The sequence below is a fragment of the Anguilla rostrata genome, chromosome 17, assembly GCF_018555375.3.
Source record: "Anguilla rostrata isolate EN2019 chromosome 17, ASM1855537v3, whole genome shotgun sequence".
NCBI lineage: Eukaryota > Metazoa > Chordata > Actinopteri > Anguilliformes > Anguillidae > Anguilla > Anguilla rostrata.
The window spans coordinates 29872541-29899498 of record NC_057949.1 but is presented as its reverse complement, the minus strand read 5'-3'; the positions used below and the strand labels follow the sequence as shown (position 1 = coordinate 29899498).

Sequence of the window (26958 nt, the reverse complement as noted above, 5' to 3'; positions counted from 1 at the left end):
CACCATGGAAGCCAAACACTAAGGAGTCATTTTAGGATTCATTTTAGATGTTATACTATTATTACCAGACAGGTCTCACAGCCTCCCCATATGCTAGTATGGGGACTTATGAAGAGGTCCTTCTAACACGTGAAATCAGCGGCAGTTTCGAAAACCCCCCTCATTGTGTTGATGCACTTAGAGGAGGAAATAAGCTTCGCTTTCCCCCATCCAGGTCCTCAGTGCTCATGTGCTCTGAGTGTGATTTCTGAATGCAAATGCAGCTTGTGGACCGGAAGTTCAAAAGGACTCTTTGGGCGAAAAGGACTCAATGGATAAAAGGACTCAATGTGCGAAAGGACTCAATGGGTGAAAGGACTCATTGGGCAAAAGGACTCAATAGCCAAAAGGACTCAATGGGTGAAAGGACTCATTGGGCAAAAGGACTCATTGGATAAAAGAACTAATTGGGCAAAAGGACTCATTGGATAAAAGAACTCATTGGATAAAAGGATTCATTGGGCAAAAGGATTCATTGGGCAAAAGGACTCATTGGGCAAAAGGACTCATTGGGCAAAAGGATTCATTGGGCAAAAGGATTCATTGTTGGCGAGCACCATTCTGTGCCCCAGCAGTACCTTCTTGTCGCTGAGCCCCGACACGGTGTCGATGTACTGCTCCTGGATCATGAAGGCCGCCAGGTTGGCGGTGTAGCTGGCGAGGAAGATGACGGCGAAGAAGGCCCACACCAGCACCATGATCTTGCTGGTGGTGCCCTTGGGGTTCTCGATGGGGACGGAGTTGTTGAAGACGATGCCCCAGAGCAGCCAGACTGACTTCCCGATGGTGAAGGTGGGGCCCCCTGGATCTGAGAGAGGCGTGGCCATTAACAAGATCAGGACAGGTTTCATGGCCTTTCAGCCTTTTAAGGTGTAAGATCACACAAACATGTGCTTAGAGTGTTCTTATACTGAACATTCTAATGCTGATGTAACAATCACCGCTGGTGATAGAAAACAATAGAGTTCTACAACACTCATTCAGAATTCTTAAAAAAAACAAATTTAAACCTACTCTTTAAAAGGTTGATGTCTTTAATTGCCCTGGTTACATGTTTACTGAAAGCCATTCTGTTAGAGGCTGCCATCTGGTAGCGCTTGGCCAGAACACTATTATCCTACAGTGCATATGGTGCTGAAGAGAATTAGGAGTGATTTGATACGTCTGTTTGCATACACAGAGCTGTTTGCTTTTACCTTTCCACTCATTTCTATCTCTGCCTTCTCTCTGGCATCCTATTAATGAAAACCCCTCTGTCAGCAGCACTGCCTTTGATTAAATTACATTGACATTTTATTTGTAAAAGATTTTATTTCCCAGCGCACCAGTTCCAAAATAGCCTCTTAATCTCAGTGTCTGCCTAATCATTGTTTTGATTACAAGGGTGAATAACTGCCTATTAATAGCCGTAGCGAGAGTTTCAGGCTCAGATTCTCGGTCTTTGATATGCTGCTCGCCCTGTTCCAGTGCCGTAAGGCACCATCCGTAAGGGAACAAAAAAAACAGAGCATCAGATGAAGGTTAATCTAACAGCATTAATTAGATCTTGGAGAACGTATTCGGAACCTGCTCACCCAGAACACAAGCAAGGTCACATCACAATTACTTCCTCGTTTGGTCTTATCACATGATTGAATTAAGGGCAAGGGGGACAGACGTACAGACGCACAGACCCACCTTTGGCACTGACGAGGCTGCGGTTGTATCCCACAGGGCTGAAGTATTCGAAGACGAAGACAGTGACGGCCACCACCGTCAGACACATGACGAACATCATCACCCACACAGCCGGGCTGTAGGGCTCTGGGAGGGGAGGGGAAAGGGTTAATAAGCTTCTTTCTGTAGCCAATCAGAGCAGGAAGGAAGGAGGATGGGAGCCTGAGATTCTGTTCAGCCAATCAGACTCATAATTGAGTGAGATTCCTGCAGGCCTGTTAACCTGCTGTGGGTTAGGGTTAGGGTTGGGGTTCGGGGCGACCTGCCCCCGTGCTGGGACGGGCCAGAGGAAACATTCTCACCCAGAAACGCAGAGGGGGAGACGGTGCCGTTGCTCCTGGCGACCATCACGCTGATGCCCGTTTCCACGAAGGGGACGGAGAAGTCGATGATCTCCGAGCGCTCCTCGTTAATGGTCAGGGATCCGATGGCCATGTCGGCTCGCTTGTAGACCACCTGTGAGACACAACAGCACTGGGCTCATGTAGACCACGTTTAGCCTTGTCTGATTGGTTAACGTGGCTTTGAAGTTATTGGCGATGTACAAGCACGCCGGCCACTTAAATGAAATTGGGATCTGGATAAATATACATTGGGGAAGAGGTGAGTAATGGTACTCAAACGTGGCTGTCGAAGAAGCGAAGGTAGCTCAGGTTCCTGAGAGTTCACCTGTGCCTGTACGCCCCCGTCTCTGTTCGCTCAGCAGAGCACAGCCCTGCTCTCCCCGCCCCTCTCTAACATTAGCTCCCTTTGTGAGTCTGACATGTTCTGTCTTTATCCACTTTATTCACAGGGTTCTAAAAAAGCTCTCGCTCGCATCCCCTCCCCACCATGTAAGAAAAGATTAGGAATGGGTTGGGGGGGGGGGGGAGGGGGAGCGTGGGACTAATAATCCCCGTACCAAAGGTCATTGTCAGTCAGATCGGAAGAAGCCTGATTTTCTGGCAGCGATTATACCTAACTCCCCCGCCCCCCACCATCTAAAAATACCCCCCTCTGACGTCCTCTCCTACGTGGTGCTAATATTTATGATGCTGACACGGGAGGGGGGGCCTGCGGCGTCCTGCGTTCAAGGGCCAGGCCACCTTGTGCTGCGCAACCCCCCCCCCCCGAACCGTATTCCAGCACCCGCTGGGTGCAATAGATTCACGCATCAGGGAGCGGGGGGGTCAGGACTAACGCTGTGATCTCCCCCCCCCACCTCCCCTTGCCGATCTATTCACCCAGCGGCAGAAAATAATTCACAAGGATGGTTTTTTTTATTTATTTTTTTATTGTACCCCACTCTCTCCTTTCTAAGAGCTTCCTTTCTTTGCACACGGGTCATAAACTTCATACTTTATGTTGCTTCTATTAAATAAGCAGCATCCATTTTGTTTACTGTTACACTTCTTTCACTCGTAAAGCTCTGCAGTTTCCTCCTCTTGCCAGAGAAGCAATTTGACTGAAAGTCATTGGTCGTGACTGCTAACTGCTAACTGCTAACTGTGCCTGTTACTGAACCTGTTACCGCTGAAGGGATAGCCAGCTGTGTCTGTTTGTTTACAAGTACGCACGCCTGTGTACAGTATATGATGTAATTCTATACAAGAGTCCCGAAATCAAGAATATATATATATATATTTTTTTTTTAATTTAAAAAAGAAATAAATAGTGCTGCTTGCACGGTGTTTTTTGAGCTAGGTTTGATTACAATTCAGTTTTTGAAATTTGTTAATTCAATTGCTCTGGACTTAGCCCTTTGAAATCTCTTGTAATTTTTTGTTCTCTATTGAACCTTATTACTACTGACGGTTGAAAGTTTGGATTCATTGAACACCACAGGGAACAGAAATACAGTGAGCTGTCAATCAGGCAAAATATTTTGATCAAACCAATCAAAATATTTTGTTCCCCATAGAGAGACGCAATGATTGGTTGCAATCAGTGAGTCACTGATAGAATATGGAAACTGTGCCAAGCCTCACTCTGCTGAGACATGCTAATTGCGCTATGCTCCTGCACTGTGCTGCTATAGACGGGTAATAGTCTAGCTGGTGCACAGGCAGCTAATAATTTTGGGGAAGCATACACACAGAATGCTGTTGCTTTGATGGAGACAGGCCTGCTGCAGACGTCCAGACAGACGGATTTCTTTAGTGCTATAGACAGATCAGCCCACTGTAGCACTGCAGATGCATCAGAGGACTTCAGCAGCATAAACAGGTCATTTTACTGTAGTTCTGTAGACGGTGGTAGGACCACATAGCCACAGACAGGGGGCAGCGTTTGCAGCCCCACAGCGCCAGTCGGCGGCGACGGCGGTGGCGACCTCTCACCTCTCCGATCATCCCGTTCCAGGTGCCGCGGACCCGCTTGCCGTGCTTGCCGTTGGTGACCAGGTACAGGTCGTAGGAGAACTTGACGTTGCGCGAGAGCTTCTTCAGGATGTCGATGCAGAAGCCCTTGCAGCACAGCTTGGTGTACGGCTCCGTGTGGCCCACGATGCTGCGGAGACAAGAGCGTCACGCCGCCGAACAGGAAGTGACATCACAGCGACCGCGCGCCGTCTGCGCCGCCTCGGTATCTCGGGTGTTTAATTATCAGTGAATGTGCTGCCGCTCTGCCCGAGGCTCGGTGTCTCAGTGAATGTGCTGCCGCTCTGCCCGAGGCTCGGTGTCTCAGTGAATGTGCTGCCGCTCTGCCCGAGGCTCGGTGTCTCAGTGAATGTGCTGCCGCTCTGCCCGAGGCTCGGTGTCTCAGTGAATGTGCTGCCGCTCTGCCCGAGGCTCGGTGTCTCAGTGAATGTGCTGCCGCTCTGCCCGAGGCTCGGTGTCTCAGTGAATGTGCTGCCGCTCTGCCCGAGGCTCGGTGTCTCAGTGAATGTGCTGCCGCTCTGCCCGAGGCTCGGTGTCTCAGTGAATGTGCTGCCGCTCTGCCCGAGGCTCGGTGTCTCAGTGAATGTGCTGCCACTCTGCCCGAGGCTCGGTGACTCAGTGAATGTGCTGCCGCTCTGCCCGAGGCTCGGTGACTCAGTGAATGTGCTGCCGCTCTGCCCGAGGCTCGGTGTCTCAGTGACTGTGCTGCCGCTCTGCCCGAGGCTCGGTGTCTCAGTGAATGTGCTGCCACTCTGCCCGAGGCTCGGTGTCTCAGTTAATGTGCTGCCGCTCTGCCCGAGGCTCGGTGTCTCAGTGACTGTGCTGCCGCTCTGCCCGAGGCTCGGTGTCTCAGTGACTGTGCTGCCGCTCTGCCCGAGGCTCGGTGTCTCAGTGAATGTGCTGCCACTCTGCCCGAGGCTCGGTGTCTCAGTTAATGTGCTGCCACTCTGCCCGAGGCTCGGTGTCTCAGTGAATGTGCTGCCGCTCTGCCCGAGGCTCGGTGTCTCAGTTAATGTGCTGCCGCTCTGCCCGAGGCTCGGTGTCTCAGGGGCGTCCCTGGAGGACCCGCTGCTGCGTGATCCGCCATTTTGTGCCGCAGCGCAGCGCTTTCCTTCTGTAAAAGTTTTTAGGGAATAATTTAAAAAGAAGAGAACGCTCTTTAGATCCACTTGCCAGATTCTTTTCTTTTTTTTTACCCTCGGCAGAGCTCTTGAAATGTGGGATTGTTCTCGCTTTCCGTCGGATATCGATTAAGACTCAGGAGTTTGCCGCTGGCGGACTCTGTTGCATCTGTTTATTTTGACAAGGCGTGTATTTAATGGCGGTAAAGCGGAGGAGCGCTCCGTGCTTTAGGGCTCGCCCGGCCGGGTTAAGCCCCGGAAGCCGTCTCCTCTCTGCCTGAATCTGGATCAAAGGCTTTTTATTCTGTATTGGGCTGAGAGGCGAAGGCAGGGGGGAGCTGTAATAGCGGTTAAAATATGACGGGAATTAGCGATGGCGGCAGAGACGGACGCAGAGAAAGCCCGGCTCCTCGCGGGAAGCGGGGCGATGGCGTGTGTTTTACGCTCGCGTGACAAAGCCTCCCGCCTCCATCTGTACTGTGAGCTGAAAGGGCCGTGTGTGTGTGTGTGTGTGTGTGTGTGTGTGTGTGTGTGTATCCACACTGAGCCAGCAGGACAACTCATCACAACACATACAACAGGAGGGAGGAAGGGGGAAGAGATCTCTCTTTATATCTTTCTCTCCCTCTCTTTCTGTCTCACTCCCCCCTGCCCCTCCATCTCCCTCCTGTTCTCTCTCTTTCTCTTCCTGTCTCTCTCCCTCTCTTGCTTTCTCTCTCTCTCCCAATCTCCCTCACTCCCTCTTTACCTCACTCCCTCTCTCTCCCTCCCTCTGTCTCTCTTTCTCTCTCCCTCTCTTTCTCCCTCACTCCCTCTCTCTCGCTCTCTCTCTCTCTCTCTCTACCGCTCTCCCTCATTCCCTCTCTCTCTCTCCCTCTCTATCTCTTTCTCCATACCTCTCTCTCTTTATCTCACTCTCTCTCCCCCTCACTCCCTCTCTCTCTCCCTCTCTCTCTCTCTCTCTCTCTCTCTCTCTCTCTGACGTCAGGAGTGTGGAGGCAGGGAGTGGCGCAGCAGGGCGTGGCATTATGTCACCGTGGCGACAGATGGGCTGACAGCCGGGGATGTCCGAAAACAAATCCGCCACAAATTAATCACAAACAAACAAAGAGCGGAGCGAAGAGCGACTGGATCAGCCGCCGGGACCAGCGGAGCGGAGCGAAGAGCGACTGGATCAGCCACCGGGACCAGCGGAGCGGAGCGAAGAGCGTCTGGATCAGCCGCCGGGACCAGCGGACTGAGGAAGCCACGCGGCCCTGACTCCGCCCCTCCCGCCATGGTCAGGTGACCCCGCCACCCAGACACCCTCCCCACCGCCGCGGCGCTCAGACGCTGAGATTCGCCCACACTTTGTGCCCCCCCACGCCAGAGATCTCATCCTGGAGCCCTGAGCTCTCAGCAGACCACGGAGATGAAGGCTGAGTGGGGGAGGGGGGGTGATGGGGGGGGGGGGGGGTCAGTGAGTGGGGAGGGGGTGATGGGGGTCAGTGAGTGGGGAGGGGGTGATGGGGGGTGGTCAGTGAGTGGGGAGGGAGGAGTTATTACAGGTGAACATCAGACCCCCTGCACACCTGCCGCGGACGCCCCGTGAGGGTTCAGCAGGTGGGGGCTGAGTTCGCCAGGTGTTCCATATTTCTGATGTGCTGACGCTCCCCTTTTGACCGGCATCATTAGTGTGGAGCGGCCGGGGCCAGCTGTTCATCTGGAAATCAGCCCACAGCAGACCCACACTGATCTGAGATCAGCCCAGCCCACAGCAGACCCACACTGATCTGAGATCAGCCCACAGCAGACCCACACTGATCTGAGATCAGCCCACAGCAAACCCACGCTGATCTGAGATCAGCCCACAGCAAACCCACACTGATCTCCGATCAGCCCACAGCAGACCCACACTGATCTGAGATCAGCCCACAGCAGACCCACACTGATCTCCGATCAGCCCACAGCAAACCCACACTGATCTCCGATCAGCCCACAGCAAACCCACACTGATCTGAGATCAGCCCACAGCAAACCCACACTGATCTCCGATCAGCCCACAGCAAACCCACACTGATCTCCGATCAGCCCACAGCAGACCCACACTGATCTGAGATCAGCCCAGCCCACAGCAAACCCACACTGATCTGAGATCAGCCCACAGCAAACCCACACTGATCTGAGATCAGCCCACAGCAAACCCACACTGATCTCCGATCAGCCCACAGCAAACCCACACTGATCTGAGATCAGCCCACAGCAGACCCACAGCTGATCTGAGATCAGCCCACAGCAGACCCACACTGATCTGAGATCAGCCCACAGCAAACCCACACTGATCTGAGATCAGCCCACAGCAAACCCACACTGATCTGAGATCAGCCCAGGGATCAGTAGACCCACACTGATCTGAGATCAGCCCACAGCAAACCCACACTGATCTGAGATCAGCCCACAGCAGAGACCCACGCTGATCTGAGATCAGCCCACAGGACCCAGAGTCATAAGATCATCTGAAAGCTAATCCACTGATCATTATCAGTTTAGCATGAGCCATCGTCAGCCTTCTCCATTTGTCTCTTCATTTTTGTGAGTTTTTCAGTGATGAGCTCAGTGACAGAAGTCTCAGTGCACCGAAACAGGAGTGAAATTGATTCCTTTTATGAAAGCATATCCTCAGAAAAAAAAAAAACATTGTGAGCGCGCTTTTGTGTGTGCGCTTGCATTTGTATGCGTATGTGTGTGTGTGCGTGCATGCATGCGCATACGTGTGTGTGTGGGCACTTTCGTGTGCTTCTGTGTGTATTTGTGTGAATGCTCTCTGTCGCTGTAATGTCTCTTATTTAGCATCAGCCTCTCATATCATCTCATTCTCGTGTCTGACAGCGAGCTCCGCTGATGCTAAGGCTAACGCACGGAACGGCCCGAGAGAGGAACTCCGAAAAGAACAGGACGTGCTCGCCAAGGCAGCGGGACAGGGACGAGACGGTGTCGCTCGCGCCCCAGATCATGTGACCCCGATGGGCAGTCATGCAGCGATGAAAAAGCACAGGGGGCTTGTGGGTAATGATACCGCTTCTCTCTCTCTCTCTCTCTCTGTCTGTTCCTGTTTCTCTCTCTCTCTCTCCCCCTCTCTCCCTCTCTCTGTCCCCCTGATCAGGATCTATAAGCTGCAGGAGCGATTAATGGCGTCTCTGTATGCAGAAGGCCCATTACTGTCAGGGCAGCGCGGGGCTGAGATTACCGCTGGCGTGATTCTGGTGGTACATTACCGCCATCGATCGCGCTGTCACTCCTGCCCCTCTCCTGCCCCCGGACCCAAGATTTAGCCCCTCGTTTGATTTATCAGATTTTTATTGGTTCTGCTTTGCCGTCTTAATGAAACTACCCTCTTTGCTCGCCTGCAAGTTCCTGGAAAACATAAGCAAATCGGAGAAATGAAAATAAAACATAAAAAAGAAAAAAGTTTAAAAAGGAACACTTTTGCACCGAGAGCTGCGGAAAGTAGCCTGGCCCAGCTAACCCAAAACGTTCTCACAATGTTATACCCAGCATGTAGGGGTACAATGTTGACAGAACGCTCCACTAACATTGTGAGAACATTCAGTGTGAGCTGGGAGAAGGCCTAAAATGGCCGCCGCATGCTCTGTGTCACGCTGCTGATTGGCCGTCGCGTGCTCTGTGTCACGCTGCTGATTGGCCCCCACGTGGTCAGTGTCACGCTGCTGATTGGTCGCGTCCTCAGCTCCCAGTTTCCAAAGAGTGTCTGAACACTTCTTTGTGTTCCTTTTACCCGGAAAATCTATTGCAGTTTTTGACTGAGAAGGATAAAAGAAAAAGAATATGCTTCTCAATGGGCAGCATTTTCAGGATCAATATAATGTCCAATAATTGTGATCAGAAGTCTAAAGACTGGTGAGGTTTAAACTTAGACACCAGACCCCCCCCCCCCCCGCTTTCTCTGTCTTTCTCTCTTCCTCTCTATCTCTTTCTTTCTGTCTACCCCCCTCTCTCTCTCTCCATCTGTCCTGATGGGGTGTGTAAAATAAATCTACCCCACTCAAAACATTTAATTAAACTGGAGAAGAGCGAGCTTCAGGGACTCCGCTCCTCGTGCCAGACCAGCCCGAGCGCCGGGTCTGCTTTCATTTTTCATTTCAGCCCCAAGAATAGCAGCCGACTTGGCCGAGCTCTGCTTCCCTCTGAACGCTGTCTGACCGAGCTGTGTGCAGGGCGTGCTCAGTGTGATGGGAGCTGTGTGCAGGGTGTGCTCAGTGTGCAGAGAGCTGTGTGCAGGGTGTGCTCAGTGAGATGGGAGCTGTTTATCAGAAGCAGGGTGTGCTCAGTGTGATGATTGCTGTTTATCAGAAGCAGGGTGTGCTCAGTGTGATTGGAGCTGTTTATCAGAAGCAGGGTGTGCTCAGTGTGATTGAAGCTGTTTATCAGAAGCAGGGTGTGCTCAGTGTGATGGGTGCTGTTTATCAGAAGAAGGGTGTGCTCAGTGTGATTGGAGCTGTTTTTCAGAAGCAGGGTGTGCTCAGTGTGATGGGTGCTGTTTATCAGAAGCAGGGTGTGCTCAGTGTGATTTGAGCTGTTTATCAGAAGCAGGGTGTGCTCAGTGTGATTGAAGCTGTTTTTCAGAAGCAGGGTGTGCTCAGTGTAATGGGTGCTGTTTATCAGAAGCAGGGTGTGCTCAATGTGATGGGTGCTGTTTAACAGAGTTTTACAGTTTATCATCAGGCTAGTGTCGAGGCTTTGCTTTCAACATTGTTCAGTGTTAATTTTGCAAGATCCATTCACTGCTACATTTAAAAAGAGATTATGAGATTAATTCACATTTAAAAAGAGATTGTAACTTTTATATAAATTATAACCCCCCTTCACACACACACATGCGTACCCTCACACATGCTCACACCCTCGCACATATAACAGAAACATTAATGTTTAAATATGACATATATATGTATATTGCACATGTACTGTTTGTATATATGCCAGCTGTTTCCTGTTTCCTGCTTTGAGCAGCACTGTGGCGGTGGGCCCTGGGGACGGGGGGAGACGCCTCTGATCTGTCTGTCACTCGGTAACAGATGTTCCCGCTAGAGGAACGTACATCCTGCTTAACGGCGGTCAGCGAGCGATCGCCCCGCGCACCGCCATGATTAATACCCACGCCACCCGCCGGTAAATCAGCAGGAGCTGCGCGTCACACACACACACACACACACGCATACACTCACACACACACTCTCACACACACTCACACACTCTCACACACACTCGCACACCGTGTTTTCTCTTACCGCACTTTACTCTCTGATTTGGTAAATGGACTGCATTTATATAGCGCTTTTATCCAAAGCGCTTTACAATTGATGCCTCTCATTCGCCAGAGCAGTTAGGGGTTAGGGGTTAGGTGTCTTGCTCAAGGACACTTCGACATGCCCAGGGTGGGGTTTGAACCGGCAACCCTCCGACTGCCAGACAATCGGTCTTAACTCCTGAGCTATGTCGCCCCGACATATTTACTCTCTGATTTACTCTCTGTTTGGGGTTCATGGCGGTGTTTGGGGTCAGGGCGGTGTTTGGGGTTTATGGTGGTGTTTGGGGTTCACGGCGGTGGTGTTTGGGGTTCATGGCGGTGTTTGGGGTTCATGGTAGTGGTGTTTAGGGTTCATGGCGGTGGTGTTTGGGGTTCACGGCGGTGGTGTTTGGGGTTTATGGCGGTGTTTGGAGTTTATGGCGGTGGTGTTTGGGGTTTATGGCGGTGTTTGGGGCTTATGGTGGTGTTTGGGGTTCACGGTGGTGGTGTTTGGGGTTCATGGCGGTGGTGTTTGGGGTTCACGGTGGTGGTGTTTGGGGTTTATGGCGGTGTTTGGGGCTTATGGCGGTGTTTGGGGTTTGGCGGTGGTGTTTGGGGTTCATGGCGGTGTTTGGGGCTTATGGCGGTGTTTGGGGTTCATGGCGGTGGTGTTTGGGGGTTATGGCGGTGTTTGGGGCTTATGGCGGTGTTTGGGGTTCATGGCGGTGGTATTTGGGGTTCACGGCGGTGGTGTTTGGGGTTTATGGCGGTGCTTGGGGTTGTGCAGAGATGTGATTGAATCGGGGACCTGAGCCCCCCCCCCCGGACCACTGAGGAACACCCGCGTTCCAGCTTCCCCTCCCCCAGCGTGTCCAGACCCTGCCAGGGCGTCGGCCTGCAAGGGGTTAACAGGGCTGCCATTGGCCGGTCTGCCTGGCCTTCGCTGTGCACGATAAGAAGGTGAGCTCTGATTGGCCGGTCTCCCTGGCCCTCCCTGTGCACGATAAGAAGGTGAGCTGTGATTGGCCGGTCTCCCTGGCCCTCGCTGTGCGCGATAAGAAGGTGAGTTATAATTGGCCGGTCTCCCTGGCCCTCGCTGTGCGCGATAAGAAGGTGAGCTATAATTGGCCAGTTTCCCTGACCCTCGCTGTGCGTGATAAGAAGGCGTGAGCTGTGATTGGCCGGTCTCCCTGACCCTCGCTGTGCGCGATAAGAAGGCGTGAGCTGTGATTGGCTCAGAGCGGACGGGGCCCAATCAGGCCCGTGGGCATCGCCAGGCGACATTCTACCGCCGTTAAACTGGATTTATCAGGTTCCTCCGGGGCACAGCTGGCGGGGTCAGGTGCCCTCATGGGTGTTCTGCCAAAGCCTCTGCTGGGTCTGGCAGAACACCCACCCGCCCCGGCACAGCCAGGATTCCAGCCACGGTAGCGCTGTTGCCGCGGTAGCGCTGTTGCTGTGGTAGCGGATCAGAGCCTGTGTTCCCGCCGCTCATCCCGCTGGAGTCTCTGCCAGAGGTTCTCCCTCCGACAGCTGCAGCTGTTAATGGCTGTTTTATTTTCGACCTCACACAGTCAACACCCCCCCCCCTCCCCATGCCATAATGTTGCGGACAAAGACAGATTTCTTTCTTGAACTGTACTCCAACATTTTATATTTCTAAGACTGTGGACGTACCAAGATGTACATGATGGACATGTATCTCACATGCCAGTTTTATTGGAGTTTTTTCATCTTTGTAACGGTGTTTCTGTAAAGAGCACTGCACAAATAAAACTGTTTAACGGAATAAAGTTGCTAATCGTTATTATTTTTGGAAGCTTTAAGCGAGTGAAGTGCATTTCGCAGTGAGTGAGGCAACCCCTACGACGGTCAGTAAGGTACCCAAGACACGGCACGTAGGGTACAAAGCGTACGAGTGATGGCAGCACCTTAGCGCACAGTGAGGTAGCTGATGAGCGTACGCTACACGCCGGAGCTACCAGTGATGAGCGTACGCAGTGACTGAGCGTACGCTACGCGGCACAGTGAGCGTACGCAGTGAGTGAGCGTACGCAGTGACTGAGCGTACGCAGTGACTGAGCGTACGCTACGCGGCACAGTGAGCGTACGCAGTGACTGAGCGTACGCTACGCGGCACAGTGAGCGTACGCAGTGACTGAGCGTACGCTACGCGGCACAGTGAGCGTACGCAGTGACTGAGCGTACGCTACGCAGCACAGTGAGCGTACGCAGTGACTGAGCGTACGCTACGCGGCACAGTGAGCGTACGCAGTGACTGAGCGTACGCTACGCGGCACAGTGAGCGTACGCAGTGACTGAGCGTACGCTACGCGGCACAGTGAGCGTACGCAGTGACTGAGCGTACGCAGTGACTGAGCGTACGCTACGCGGCACAGTGAGCGTATGCAGTGACTGAGCGTATGCAGTGACTGAGCGTATGCTACGCAGCACAGTGAGTGTACGCAGTGACTGAGCATATGCAGTGACTGAGCGTACGCTACGCAGCACAGTGAGCATACGCAGTGACTGAGCGTACGCTATGCGGCACAGTGAGCGTACGCAGTGACTGAGCGTACGCTACGCGGCACAGTGAGCATACGCAGTGACTGAGCGTATGCAGTGACTGAGCGTACGCTACGTGGCACAGTGAGCGTATGCAGTGACTGAGCGTACGCTACGCGGCACAGTGAGCGTACGCAGTGACTGAGCGTGCGCAGTGACTGAGCGTACGCTACGCGGCACAGGGAGCGTTTGCAGTGACTGAGCGTACGCTACGTGGCACAGGCAGCATGCAAACGCAGCGCGCGGCGCGGCGACTCACGCCTCGGTCTTGTTGGACTGCCGGCGGCAGGGCACGGTGTTGCTGCCGCAGGTGCCGGTGGCCGAGTCCACGCTCTCCACGATGACGAAGGGCCGCTCCTCCAGCGTGGCCACCGTCAGGTGCCGGTTATCCGACACCGCCTCCAGGTACCTCCCAAACCGCGGCCAGACCGGGTAGCGCATCTGCAGGATCCCTGAGGCGAAGTCCCCCACCTGAGAGCGGGGGGGGGGGGTGGGAGGGGAGAGAGAGAGAGGGGGGTGGGATAGAGAGAGGGGGGAGGAGAGAGGGGGGGGAGGGGAGAGAGTGAGGGAGAGGGTGTCAGAGTGGCGACAGATAGCCTCTTGTTCAACACTGTACCCCAAGATCTCCTGCATGTGTGGCCACCCCATTTTCCGTTCCATTTTAGATTTTAAATTTTATACGGGTCACTGCCCCGAAACTTTTCACCTCTTACTTTTTATTGAAATCGGTTTGATCCTGGTGAATATATTCAGCCTCGTTATTTATGTATTTCAGTGATGAGGATGTTTTTAAAGAAGCTGCAATGCCAACTGCTGCAGTCCTGAGAGAGCCAGTAGGTTTTCACATGAGCAGCAATTTTAGTGCTGCTTGATTTTAATTAAGTTCCATGAAGATCTTTTTAACATGTACTGTATAACACCCTATCAAAAATGTAAAATGCCAAAATGATATTGGTTTTACTTCATAAGCTATGTATGTGTGTGTGTGTGTGTGCACTTCTGTGTGTTTGTGTGTTCGTTTGTGCATATGCCTACATTTGTGTTTGGGGGGTGGGAGAAACCGAGCCTACATCAAAGACCCCCCCCCCCCCCCCTTCCCCCACACCCCAGATGTGGGGCGGCCCGGACCGTGACTGATCGGGGGGGAAGCTGCTCTGCCTCCACTCGTCCTCACGCTCAAATTTATCTGAACCCAGAGTGGAAGGGCTGGAGCAGAGAGGCAGCCATTGAAATAGGCTCCGGGATGTCGGTGGTTCGGAGGAAATAGAATTTGCATATAAAACCATCTGAGAGGGGAGGGGGGGTTAGAGTTAGGGTTGGGGGGGTTCAGATATTCAGATATTTCAATATGTTCAGATATTTTTAACTGCTCACGCACAATCATACATTTATTACTTTGTGCTTTATTACTTATTTTTATTATGTTTAGACTTTTAGTGAATTTTTCAGATTGCATTGACCCATAATATATTCCCGTAAGCAGCGTGTGCATCTGGGCACCCTGTGAAGTTAACAGAGGAGAAGATGCTCCTCGTTCACGTCCTCAATCCTGGAGCCGTTTCATTTCCACAATTACAGACGTATTATGTAAAATAATGGCTCTGTCCGTGACAGTCTCTCCACTGCGCTGACGCAGTGAGCAAATCAAGGCTTGACGCAGAGAGCTTCGCGTTCAGCCGGGGAAGGCAGAAAATCTCCATCAGTCAGTCACATCCTGTGTTTTATGGAGCTCTGTACAGCGATGCAGTCACAGAGATTTCTGCCGACCGCGTTGTACGGAAACGATGGTAAAGAAACGCAATTAAGTACTGACACAGAACAGACGTTTCAGAAAGAGTTCTCCTGTAAGAAACATTGAGAAAGTGTGCTGCCATATTGATGAAGAGGTTCTACAGCACAACTTTATGATTAAAAAGAGTAAAGTTTTTGAGAGGGAAAAGAATCACAAATATATACTGAAGGAAAGGAATTTATTACATTTCCTTGATTCTTAATGACAGGTTAATGACGGATATCTTCATAATTGCTTATTTTTAATGCTTCTATTTCTGTTTCTTCAGATTCGACTGAAAACTGCAGCGAATGGGCCAATATGGGTCTTCTCTCTTAACTTCTTGAGGGCTGGATCTTTACGACACTCAAAAGCAGGGGTGCAGAACTCTGGTCCTGGAGGGCCGGTTTTCGCTTTCTGACAGCTCTATAAACTATCGCTGGCTGAGCACGGAACAATCTTTTGGCTACGCTCGCAGTCTGCGGCTGTAGCTGGTGCTTATACTCCTGTCAGATCTATTAGATAATTAAATAATCAAGAGCAGAAGTTGGCACAAAATCCTGGAACGGGTCGACCCAATAGGATCCAGGCTCCGGAATCAGAAGTGTGGTCTGATTTTCTGCTGTGATTGTTCTAGAACTGTAAAATATTTAGCTGTTCGTCTCCCTTTGGTCTTGCAGATTGAGTCATTATTTTGCGGTGTGGCCCCTGCAGACCCTGCTGTGTTTGTGAAATCAGCCTTAGGACCTCACACTGCCTCTGTGGCCTACAGAAGCCTCCTCTGAAGCGGACTGAAGGGTTCTGATTCAGACTGCAGGGCCGAGGCAACAGCCAATACCCAGCAGAAGGACACTAAATCTGGGTCGAAATGGAAAAAGAGAAGAAGAAGTCCCTCAGAGTTTCAGAAAGTAAAAAATGAACTATTGTTATCTTAATTTGAATCTTCACACTGCCAGAACAAAGCAGCATGATACTCTCGACCCGGGAACTTGCCGTTTGAAGGGAAGTGGTTCAGACGGCTTTGCTGGAAGCCCTTTTACTCCCACTGAAGAGCTCCCTGTTCTGTCCCGAACATTTAGGGAGGGGTGAAGCCGCTCCCCGCGACTCGTTAGCGTCTGAATGCTAATGTCAGCCGCGGACACGGGCTGCTTTGAGCAGGATTTCATGCTCCTTGGCTTCTGAAGCAGATCAGCTGATTATCGCAGGAATAGTCAGGACAGATAAACGGGGTCCTTCACCTGAACCGTGTGGTCTTCAGCCGAACCAGCGCCTCCCCCTCAGCCTGCCTTCCCTTTGATCGCAGCCTGTCCCTGCGTGTGGAGAGAGGCTGTTTCACAGCGGACTGCGTTTCTCAGTTTGTCTGGCGGAAACAGCCTCTGCTGCTGGAGTTGCAAATCGAGCTAGCTCTCTCCCCTCACTGATCTCTCTCTCTCTTTCTCCCCTCACTGATCTCTCTCTCTCTCTGTCTCTTTCTGCACTCTTTCCTATTGCCCTCTCTTACTCTTATTTACTCTCTCCCGCCCCCTCTCTCTCCTTCCGCCCTTTTTCTCTTTCATGCTCTCTGCCTGTGCTAGTTGTTTGGGTTTGTTTTTTGTTGTGTTTGAACAATGTCCCAGTCCCAAAAATCTCTCCCTCTCTTTCTCTCTTCCTCCCTCTTTCTATCCCCCTCTCTCTCTCTGAAAGTGTATCTTTCCCTCTCCTCTCTAGTCTGAAAGAGTACCTTTGAGGGGGGTGTAGGTGAAGAGGCTGGGGGGGGGGGGTGAAGTCTACTCCTCAGACATTTTAGGAAGCAGCCGAACTGGCAGCTCTCAGACGCTCTCGCGTTTGGAAGGAGCAGGAGCCCTGTTATTTATCCCGCCAGTAAGTTAGCGGGAGAGCGGCGTGCTGCTCGGTGGCGAGAGGCCAGACAGTCAGACGTCCCCCTGCTGGCGTAGCTCTGAGAACGGCGTGGGAGGGGAACAGAAAGGCCCTCGTTTGTTACCCCCTCCCCCCGCCCCCCCCACGCAAACTGGTCCCCGGGGTGAGGAGCAGCGAGAGCCGCCACGGCGGGACGGGAAGGCGGGAACGAAGGGGGCAAGGGGGCGGCGGCGGCTTGGTGGCGGCGGCGGCGGGTCGAGCAAATGATTTCAGAGCCCCACGGTGGGACACAGAATGGCGCACAAACAAAAACAAAGTGCCGCACGCTAGCGCTTCAGACCGTTTCTGTCCTCTGACAACTCTTAGTTCTCCTGCAGACCCGTCGCAAGACAGCTGCCTGTTAGTTAGCTGTGAGAGAGCGATCCCCTCGCTGTGAGAGAGCGATCCCCTCGCTGTGAGAGAGCGATCCCCTCGCTGTGAGAGAGCGATCCACTCGCCCCACAGTGGCGCCGTCTCCTCAGCCTCGCTAACGGACCCCTCCTCACAGGCCCACTGCGTCTCCTCAGCCTCGCTAACGGACCCCTCCTCACAGGCCCACTGCGTCTCCTCAGCCTCGCTAACGGACCCCTCCTCACAGGCCCACTGCGTCTCCTCAGCCTCGCTAACGGACCCCCTCCTCACAGGCCCACTGCGTCTCCTCAGCCTCCCTAACGGACCCCTCCTCACAGGCCCACTGCGTCTCCTCAGTCTCACTAACGGACCCCTCCTCACAGGCCCACTGCGTCTCCTCAGCCTCCCTAACGGACCCCTCCTCACAGGCCCACTGCGTCTCCTCAGCCTCGCTAACGGACCCCTCCTCACAGGCCCACTGCGTCTCCTCAGCCTCACTAACGGACCCCTCCTCACAGGCCCACTGCGTCTCCTCAGCCTCGCTAACGGACCCCTCCTCACAGGCCCACTGCGTCTCCTCAGCCTCGCTAACGGACCCCTCCTCACAGGCCCACTGCGTCTCCTCAGCCTCGCTAACGGACCCCTCCTCACAGGCCCACTGCGTCTCCTCAGCCTCCCTAACGGACCCCTCCTCACAGGCCCACTGCGTCTCCTCAGCCTCCCTAACGGACCCCTCCTCGCAGGTCCACTGCGTCTCCTCAGCCTCGCTAACGGACCCCTCCTCACAGGCCCACTGCGTCTCCTCAGCCTCCCTAACGGACCCCCTCCTCACAGGCCCACTGCGTCTCCTCAGCCTCCCTAACGGACCCCTCCTCACAGGCCCACTGCGTCTCCTCAGCCTCGCTAACGGACCCCTCCTCACAGGCCCACTGCGTCTCCTCAGCCTCGCTAACGGACCCCTCCTCACAGGCCCACTGCGTCTCCTCAGCCTCCCTAACGGACCCCTCCTCACAGGCCCACTGCGTCTCCTCAGTCTCGCTAACGGACCCCTCCTCGCAGGTCCACTGCGTCTCCTCAGCCTCGCTAACGGACCCCTCCTCACAGGCCCACTGCGTCTCCTCAGCTCGCTAACGGACCCTCCTCACAGGCCCACTGCGTCTCCTCAGCTCGCTAACGGACCCCTCCTCACAGGCCCGCTGCGTCTCCTCAGCTCACTAACGGCCCCCTCCTCACAGGCCCACTGCGTCTCCTCAGCCTCACTAACGGACCCTCCTCCAGGCCCACTGCGTCTCCTCAGCCTCCTAACGGACCCCTCCTCGCAGGTCCCACTGCGTCTCCTCAGCCTCCCTAACGGACCCTCCTCACAGGTCCACTGCGTCTCCTCAGCCTCACTAACGGACCCCTCCTCACAGGTCCACTGCGTCTCCTCAGCCTCCCTAACGGACCCCCTCCTCACAGGTCCACTGCGTCTCCTCAGTCTCCCTAACGGACGCCTCCTCACAGGCCCACTGCGTCTCCTCAGCCTCACTAACGGACCCCCTCCTCGCAGGCCCACTGCGTCTCCTCAGCCTCGCTAACGGACCCCTCCTCACAGGCCCACTGCGTCTCCTCAGCCTCACTAACGGACCCCCTCCTCACAGGCCCACTGCGTCTCCTCAGTCTCCCTAACGGACCCCTCCTCGCAGGTCCGCTGAGTTCTGATGGGCGATTATGTCAGCGCAGTAACTCCTAACAGCCTCGTCTCAGAACGAGTCGGCAATCAATAAAAACAACATCGGTTAGAATCTCTCCATCTGTGACGAGCTGAGCCCAGAGACTGCGTGTGGTCTCTGGAATGGAGTAACACAGGAAAGGAAGGCGAGGAGAAACTGGCAAACGATGAAACGATGGAAGAAAGACAGAAAGAAAAGATCTTCAGTGTTTGTAGAGGGAGATTTGGACAGGGAACTGGGAGGGTTCGCTTACTCTAGGTTTACTGACTGAGAGGACCGTGTACTCCCACTCACTCCTGCGCACTGCTTCTGCACTGAGGGACATTTAGAGTGAATATACTGAGATGCAGATGTACTGATCCGGACTCCCGTTTAGGAGCATTTGCTCCAGGAAACTGATGTGCGCTAACTGGAAAAATAATTTAGGAGCTCGTCTACTAATTGGAATGCATTAGTGTGCTCCTAATTTTTCAAATTAGGAGCCCATTAGCTTCTTGGGAAAATGTTAGCGTAGAGCACTGCTGTGTGTAAACTGGCTGAGATGGAGATTCGCTGTAGGCGTACTGACTGACAGGATAATGTAGCGATTTATAGGGAGAGGTAGGCCTCCTGTAAGCAAGCTCACTGAGATGTGGGCCTACTGTAAGATGCTCTGGATAATGAATACATTCAAATGTGTAATACACAAATAAATGTAAATATAATGACTAGGGGGTGAGATGTAAAGAGACTTGTTGCACAATAATGCAGACTTATTTTAACAGATGCTTTGGATTATTTTATTGCATTAAACCAAGGTGCTTGTGCCCTCCACACTGCATGCGGACTCTCCATCCAGTCCTTGTGAGACCTGGTTGGCTTGAGTTGAGTTGCTCTGTCTGGTCTTCCAATTACACCTCTCACCCCACGCTGCACCAGAATATTTTTAAATAATTGACTTCATAGAAACCAGCCTTGGAAAGAAAAATCAATCAGGGTGGAGGTAATTAGCGAGACAGAGCCTGGAGCGGTTCTCTGCTCGACTCTAGCGGGAGCTAGCGCGTAACCTCCAGACTCCAGACTCAGACGGACGACTCCACCACGGTCAGAGACCCAGGTGAAGGAGCTGGCAAGGTGTCCGATGACCTCATGTGGAGGGGGGTTATTGAAGTAAATAATTTTACATTAAAAGTCTGTGCAGACGGACTCCAGAGACACGAAACCGGCAGGAGGATCAAACTCAAGACTGGAAATGAGGCTCTAAATGCATTTTTGGATAAACGAGGGAAAGGCAGCTTGTTTACTTCATGTCCGGTCAGCTTAGACCCCCCCGGTCCCTGGCCCCCGGCCCCCAGCCCCCGGCCACCCTTTTCACACCACAGGTCAGGTGTTTTTCCGTTTCCATGAGCATGTCTATTATAATTCTCTGGTTTTTGTGGGGAACTTGCCATCACCCAATGTAATGCTTCCGAACTTAAAATTTCCCAAAAGTACCCTGTTTGGTTCACATCTAACCTTTTGTGTCTGAACTGCCTCAAAGTGGAGCCTCTGTATTAATTTAAAGGGGTATTGGAAGCCTCTTAGTATGTGAAGAGTATCAACAGAATATATGGAAACTGCAAAAAAAAAAAAAAAAAAAAATGGGACACTTTTATTGAAATTCCCTGAATTGGCATGCAGAGGCTAACCTTGCTATTGTAGATGCAGCACAACCCGTGGAGAGGTCTTCAAAGAGTGAGATTGGGAAACTACGGTGATACTTATATTCCAGAGGCTGAATAAATATGATTGAATGCTATAGGAAGCACAGCATGTTAAGCAGAATTCTTGATCCAATAAAAGTTGGAGCAGTAGATTTAACAACTCATTTTATAATCATCAAGCAACACAGTGAGATTTTAGTTACAGGAAGCAGCAGAGTGTTGCAGTAATTTTATGTACAGAAAGTAGCTGTGTTGCAGTGATTTTAGCTACAGGAAGCAGCAGAGGGTTGCAGTGATTTTAGGCACAGGAAACAGCAGTGTTGGAGTGAGTGATTTTAGCTACAGGAAGCAGCAGTGTTGCAGTTACAGTGATTTTAGGTACAGGAAGCAGCAGTGTTGGGGTGATTTTAGCTACAGGAAGCAGCAGATGGTTGCAGTGATTTTAGGCACAGGAACTGGCAGTAGCGCGGCCGTACCTTGTCCCACTGGCGCTCGCGGTCCAGGGTGATGACGACCATGGACGGGTTGCTCAGGTAACCATCGCTGTTGAAGGAGAAGTCCTTGTGTTCCCAGGACACGTTCAGCATATGCCTAAAACACAGACACAGCCAATCAGAGCAGGGCTGAGGGACCAGTGTCCACGGACACAGCCAATCAGAGCAGAACTGAGGGACCAGTCTCCACGGACACAGCCAATCAGAGCAGAACTGAGGGACCAGTCTCCACGGACACAGCCAATCAGAGCAGGGCTGAGGGACCAGTGTCCTCCTCAATCACAACCAGCATACCTGTTAATGTGCTCAGTCAGCGCAGATTTATTTTGAACATTTTAAGCAGCAGTGCATTACTAATGCTTAATAGATTACTAACTGCATCAGACATCATTACAAAATATGTTGTGTGGGTATTTATTGGTGTTTTGACTAATTATTATGAGATCTAAGAAGGCTTTAACAGCATACAGCAGTCAGTGTGGAGCAGCATTTTAATCTGCTGATCTTTGTAATGGCATTGGCAGGTGGAATTAATCTTAATTGAAAGGCATTCATTAAAAATGTAAGACGGCAATAAATATCACTAAGAAAATGGGGTTGGATCAGTATACTAAGAAAGGAGCACTCAGCGATGATGTTGAATTTGTCTTCAGTTTGGAAAGGCTCTGTAGAAACACGAGTCTTACACAACCCCACACCTGACCCCACACCTGACCACACAGCTGACCCAACACCTGACCACACACCTGACCCAACACCTGACCCCACACTTGACCCAACACCTGACCACACACCTGACCCCACACTTGACCCAACACCTGACCACACACCTGACCCAACACTTGACCCAACACCTGACCACACACCTGACCCCACACTTGACCCAACACTTGACCCAACACCTGACCGCCTGTGTTTAAGCCAGAGATTGAGCCCGGGTCACTGCGGTTCAGCCCGGTCCACTCTGTCCGTGACGCGGGAGCAGAAGGCCGTGTGCGGGGGGGGGGGCGGGAGTGGCGGGGGGGGGGGGGGGGGGGGTTATTTGACGTGTATTTGACCTGACAGCAGGACAGAGTGGAAATCAATGCGATGCCATCCCAGCACTCATCCCGCTTCACCTGAAGGACACCTCACCTGGCTCGAACCCCGCAATCTCACAGGTGCGGTGCTCTGAATGTTCTCCAGGAAAAAATACCTGCCCATTATGACTCCCTCCCCCCCCCCATTATAGTCCTATAAGTCACAGAGCTCCGCCCTCTCGATCCTGTGCTCCCACAAGCCCCTCCCCCCTCCAATCACATGACCTCCACCGGTGCCAGACACAGGCTGAATTTCCTCGCTGAAGCCAAGCCTATTTCTGGCTGATTACTGTTTTCTGATCCAATGGGATTAGCTGTGTTTCCTGGTGCAGATGGTACCAGATTGCTCTTTTGGGTTTGGCTGGCAGGAGCGTGTCCATACCCCTCTCTCACTCTCTCCCTCTCTCGCTCTCTGTTTGTCTTTCAATTAGGTTAAATCAAAATCTTTTGCTGCCATAATGCACTGTACATTTAATGCAGATTTTGGCAAACCTGATAAAAGTCTGATAGAAGATTGTCGTTGTTGTTATTGTTATTGTTATTACTACTACTACTACTATTATTAACTTGCCATTATTTAAATATAATGTAGTATTATATTACATATTACTCTTCTGCTCTTTCTTTACTTCATATTTCCCTGAGGATGAGGTGAGGCGCTCACGCAGTGTGAGGGTGTAAATGCCCCATTAGCAGGCTAATGCCCCTGGCCGTGTCGGCTGGTGCTCTGGCCGCTTCACGTCTCACTCAGTTTCGGGTTTAATCAGTCAGTAACGTTCCCTCTGTGGCAGACTGTTAGAAGCCAGCGACACCGCTTTCTCCTGCTCGAATCATAAAGGGGCCCGAACATAATGTGCAGAAATGTCCTGACCTCACGGTGAAAATGAAACGCCGCACAGGCCGTCCAAGTGTGCACTGGCCGCAAACACAACGTCATAAAAACTGGAATTAGAGACATCTTAGCCCCTCCCCCTCTTAGAGACATCTTAGCCCGTCCCCCTCTTAGAGACATCTTAGCCCCTCCCCTCTTAGAGACATCTTAGCCCCTCCCCCCCTTAGAGACATCTTAGCCCCTCCCCCTCTTAGAGACATCTTAGCCCCTCCCCCCCTTAGAGACATCTTAGCCCCTCCCCCTCTTAGAGACATCTATGCCCTCCCCCTCTTAGAGACATCTAAGCCCCTCCCCTCTTAGAGACATCTTAGCCCCTCCCCCTTAGAGACATCTTAGCCCCTCCCCCTCTTAGAGACATCTTAGCCCCTCCCCCTTAGAGACATCTTAGCCCCTCCCCTCTTAGAGACATCTTAGCCCCTCCCCCCTTAGAGACATCTTAGCCCCTCCCCTCTTAGAGACATCTTAGCCCCTCCCCCTCTTAGAGACATCTTAGCCCCTCCCCCCTTAGAAACATCTTAGCCCTCCCCCTCTTAGAGACATCTTAGCTCCTCCCCCTCTTGTGACATCTTAGCCCCCCCCCCTTAGAGACATCTTAGCCCCTCCCCCTCTTAGAGACATCTTAGCCCCTCCCCTCAGCTACTTTTCCCTGAACACCAGCCCCTTTGACCCTTCCCCTTTGACCCCTGCTCCCAGGCCCCCCTCCCTGGACTCACTTAAAGAGTGTGTTGTTGCTGGGGGCCCGGGGGCCCCCGCGGCAGTCTGCGTGCTCATCCGGGAGGGGCCCCTGGTACTTGCGGAAGCTCTGCACGCCCTTGACCACGATGGCCACGCCGTCCCGCACCCTCTTCCTCAGGCTGAGCTTCCAGCGGGCGGTGATGATGCTGATGAGTCCCACGGGGAAGCTGTCGGGGGGGGGCAGGTCCGGGTTCCCCACCGCCACGCCGGGGAGCATCCAGATGTAGCCGGGCCCCACCAGGCCCACGTCGGCGGCCATGCGAAACAGGAAGCGCGCCTCGTCGTGCGAGCAGTACACCAGCAGCACCTGCGCGTCCACCTGCTGCAGCACCCGGCGCGCCCGGATGTCGCTCATCCCCTCCGACATGTCGAAGGTCAGCACGTCCTGCAGGTCCCACAGGAAGTAGCTGGTGTCGGTGAAGGAGCGGATGTAGTCCACGTAGGCCTCGTACCCGGGGTACAGGCTGGTGATGACGGCGAAGTTGTCCCAGTTGTACTCCTCCATCACCTTGAACATCCCGTTGACCTGCTGCTCGATGGACGAACCCAGCTGGAGGAAGGCTGACCCCTCGCCCTGGAAGGAGGGGTGGGGGGGTAGAGATAAATTAGTCCTGTATTTGAAGCAGCTGAATCAATTTCATAGGCTAAATTAATCTAATTGGGTAAATGTCTTTCAGTTACTACTTACATATGCAGTAACAGGCAAGGGGTGGGGGTGGGGGGGGGAAATCAATGGTCCAAGAACCGACCCCTGGGTGGTACTTATATTGGTTCAGATAAGACATGAAATAATTTAGCAAGATTGCATTTCAAAGGCTGAATTTTACAGCGCATCAGGAAGCGAGTGTGAAGCATGCGAAAGGGAAGACGGGAGGAGGTCATTAGCAACAGTAACTAAGACGGTTTTGGGGTGGGGCTTGGAGCAGGAGCCATGTTCAAGCAGCTCTGTGGATACGCTGGGAGACAGAGGGCCATCAGTCTGCTGTCCAATCACACACAGCCCTGCCTCGTCTGAACAGGACAGCGGGTATCTGGGTCGCCACTTATCGAGGGCACTCGCTGGGAGACCGGACCAGAACCAGACCATGGCGGCAGTCTTCCAGGCGATGGCACACTTAGGGGGCAGTGTAGTCCAGGCGATGGCACACTTAGGGGGCAGTGTAGTGCGGGCGATGGCACACTTAGGGGGCAGTGTAGTCCAAGCGATGGCACACTTAAGGGGCAGTGTAGTGCGGGCGATGGCACACTTAGGGGGCAGTGTAGTGCGGGCGATGGCACGCTTAGGGGGCAGTGTAGTGCGGGCGATGGCACACTTAGGGGCAGTGTAGTGCGGGCGATGGCACACTTAGGGGGCAGTGTAGTGCGGGCGATGGCACACTTAGGGGGCAGTGTAGTGCGGGCGATGGCACACTTAGGGGGCAGTGTAGTGCGGGCGATGGCACACTTAGGGGGCAGTGTAGTGCGGGCGATGGCACACTTAGGGGGCAGTGTAGTGCGGGCGATGGCACACTTAGGGGGCAGTGTAGTGTGGGCTTCTCCATCAGGTCTCAGAGCGGCAGGCTGCCGGTGACTCAGGCGTTTAACGGCGCAGACGGCCTGCTCAGGGACGTGTTCTGCTTGTTTATTGGGCGATGTGTTTTTGATGTTTCTCCTCTCAGGGGGCGGGGGGGGTGATGGCGGCTGAGGAGGCCGGTGGGACAGGGGGAGGGGGGGGGCTCCTGTGCAGGTGAGTCACGGAGACGCAGTGGCAGGAGCCCATAAATCTGTCTCCATGCTGTCCGCCAAAAACCCGCCAGAGAGACAGAGCTATCACCCACCGCGCCAGGCTGAGGGGCCGAACGAGTGTGTGTGTGTGAGTGTGTGTGTGTGCGTGTGTGTGTGCGTGTGTGAGCATGTGTGGGTCTGTGTGCGTGTGTGTGTGTGCGTGTGTGTGTGTGCGTGTGTGTGTGTGTGTGCGTGTGTGTGTGCGTGTGTGAGCATGTGTGGGTCTGTGTGTGTGTGTGTGTGTGTCTGTGCGCATGCGTGTGTGAGCTTGTGTGTGTATGTGCGTGCGTGTGTGAGCATGTGTGAGCGTGTGTGTGTGTGTGTGTGTGTGTGTGTGTGTGTGAGCATGTGTGAGCGTGTGTGTGTGTGTGTGTCTGTGCGCATGCATGTGTGAGCATGTGTGTATGTGCGTGTGTGAGTGAGCATGTGTAAGCATGTGTGGGTCTGTGTGTGTGTGTGTGTGAGCATGTGTGGGTCTGTGTGTGTGTGTGTGTGTGTGTGTCTGTGCGCATGCGTGTGTGAGCATGTGTGTGTATGTGCGTGCGTGTGTGAGCATGTGTAAGCATGTGTGGGTCTGTGTGTGTGTGTGTGTGAGCATGTGTGGGTCTGTGTGTGTATGCGTGTGTGTCTGTGCGTATGCGTGTGTGTGGTAATGTGCGTGCACAGTAAGCTCCTCTGTAAAGTGAATGTAGTGTGATGTATGTACAGTAATGTGTGTGGAAGGGTGGCTCCTGTTGTCTCTTCTTAATCTCCTGCTGTTCTGAGCGCAGAAAATCCACTGTGTCTAGACCACAGTGCTTCTGTACACTGCGCTCGGTAAAACACAGCTGCTCTGTGTTAGCGGGGGGTGGGGGGGTTCAGCCCGGCTGGGGGGTCTGTAAAACGCCTCTCCCAGGTGGGACGTTCTCGTTCAGCACCCCCTGGGGTCCACCTCTCCACACAGATGTGACATTCCGGTTCGAGTGTCACTGAGTAGCGTTCCTGTCACAGCGCTGAACGCTGCTGATTTGCCTGTCGCTGTGTTCAGGTTGCTTGACTCTGTGAGTTAAGTCTGCTTCTCACAGTGTTAATGTGCCTCTGAGAATGGCAAAGGCTGTCTCTGGGTGTGGCAAGTGTTATCTCTGTCAGTGTTAAATGTCTCTGTCAGTGTTAAATGTCTCTGTCAGTGTTAAATGGTGTCTTTGACTGTGTTAAGTGACTCTGACAGGGCTAAAGATCGTGTGACAGAAGCACCAGTAGGGGATGGCAGTTGGGTGGATGAAATGGGGGGTGATGAAGGGGGGGGGTCTGACCCAGATGTTGGCAGATGTCAGTCACATTTTTTTTTGAGTCATTGGGGGGGTAGACAGCTGGAAACCGCGGAGGAGACTAACGAATCTTCGTAATCACACAGTGAGCGCGGAAAGTCCAGAGTTGCGTCAGTCGACGGTGCATAATGACCGGAAGCCGGACCATAGCTGGACCGTTCGGAGCGTATGGGGGGCCGATAGCTCCAGC

At 53.0% G+C, this 26958-nt stretch overlaps 1 protein-coding gene across 1 annotated transcript in view; it reads right to left on the bottom strand.

The window, feature by feature from the left end:
- Window positions 1–26958, bottom strand: part of LOC135243478 (glutamate receptor ionotropic, NMDA 2C-like) — a 59351-nt gene that overhangs the window by 6977 nt on the left and 25416 nt on the right. The window contains exons 3-9 of the mRNA XM_064315350.1: window positions 23676–24271; window positions 20974–21088; window positions 13345–13556; window positions 4074–4242; window positions 2058–2211; window positions 1717–1842; window positions 618–847 (exon numbers count right to left, since the gene is read on the bottom strand). Coding sequence (XP_064171420.1) covers window positions 618–847; window positions 1717–1842; window positions 2058–2211; window positions 4074–4242; window positions 13345–13556; window positions 20974–21088; window positions 23676–24271 — 1602 coding nt within the window. The remainder of the gene's footprint in view (window positions 1–617; window positions 848–1716; window positions 1843–2057; window positions 2212–4073; window positions 4243–13344; window positions 13557–20973; window positions 21089–23675; window positions 24272–26958) is intronic.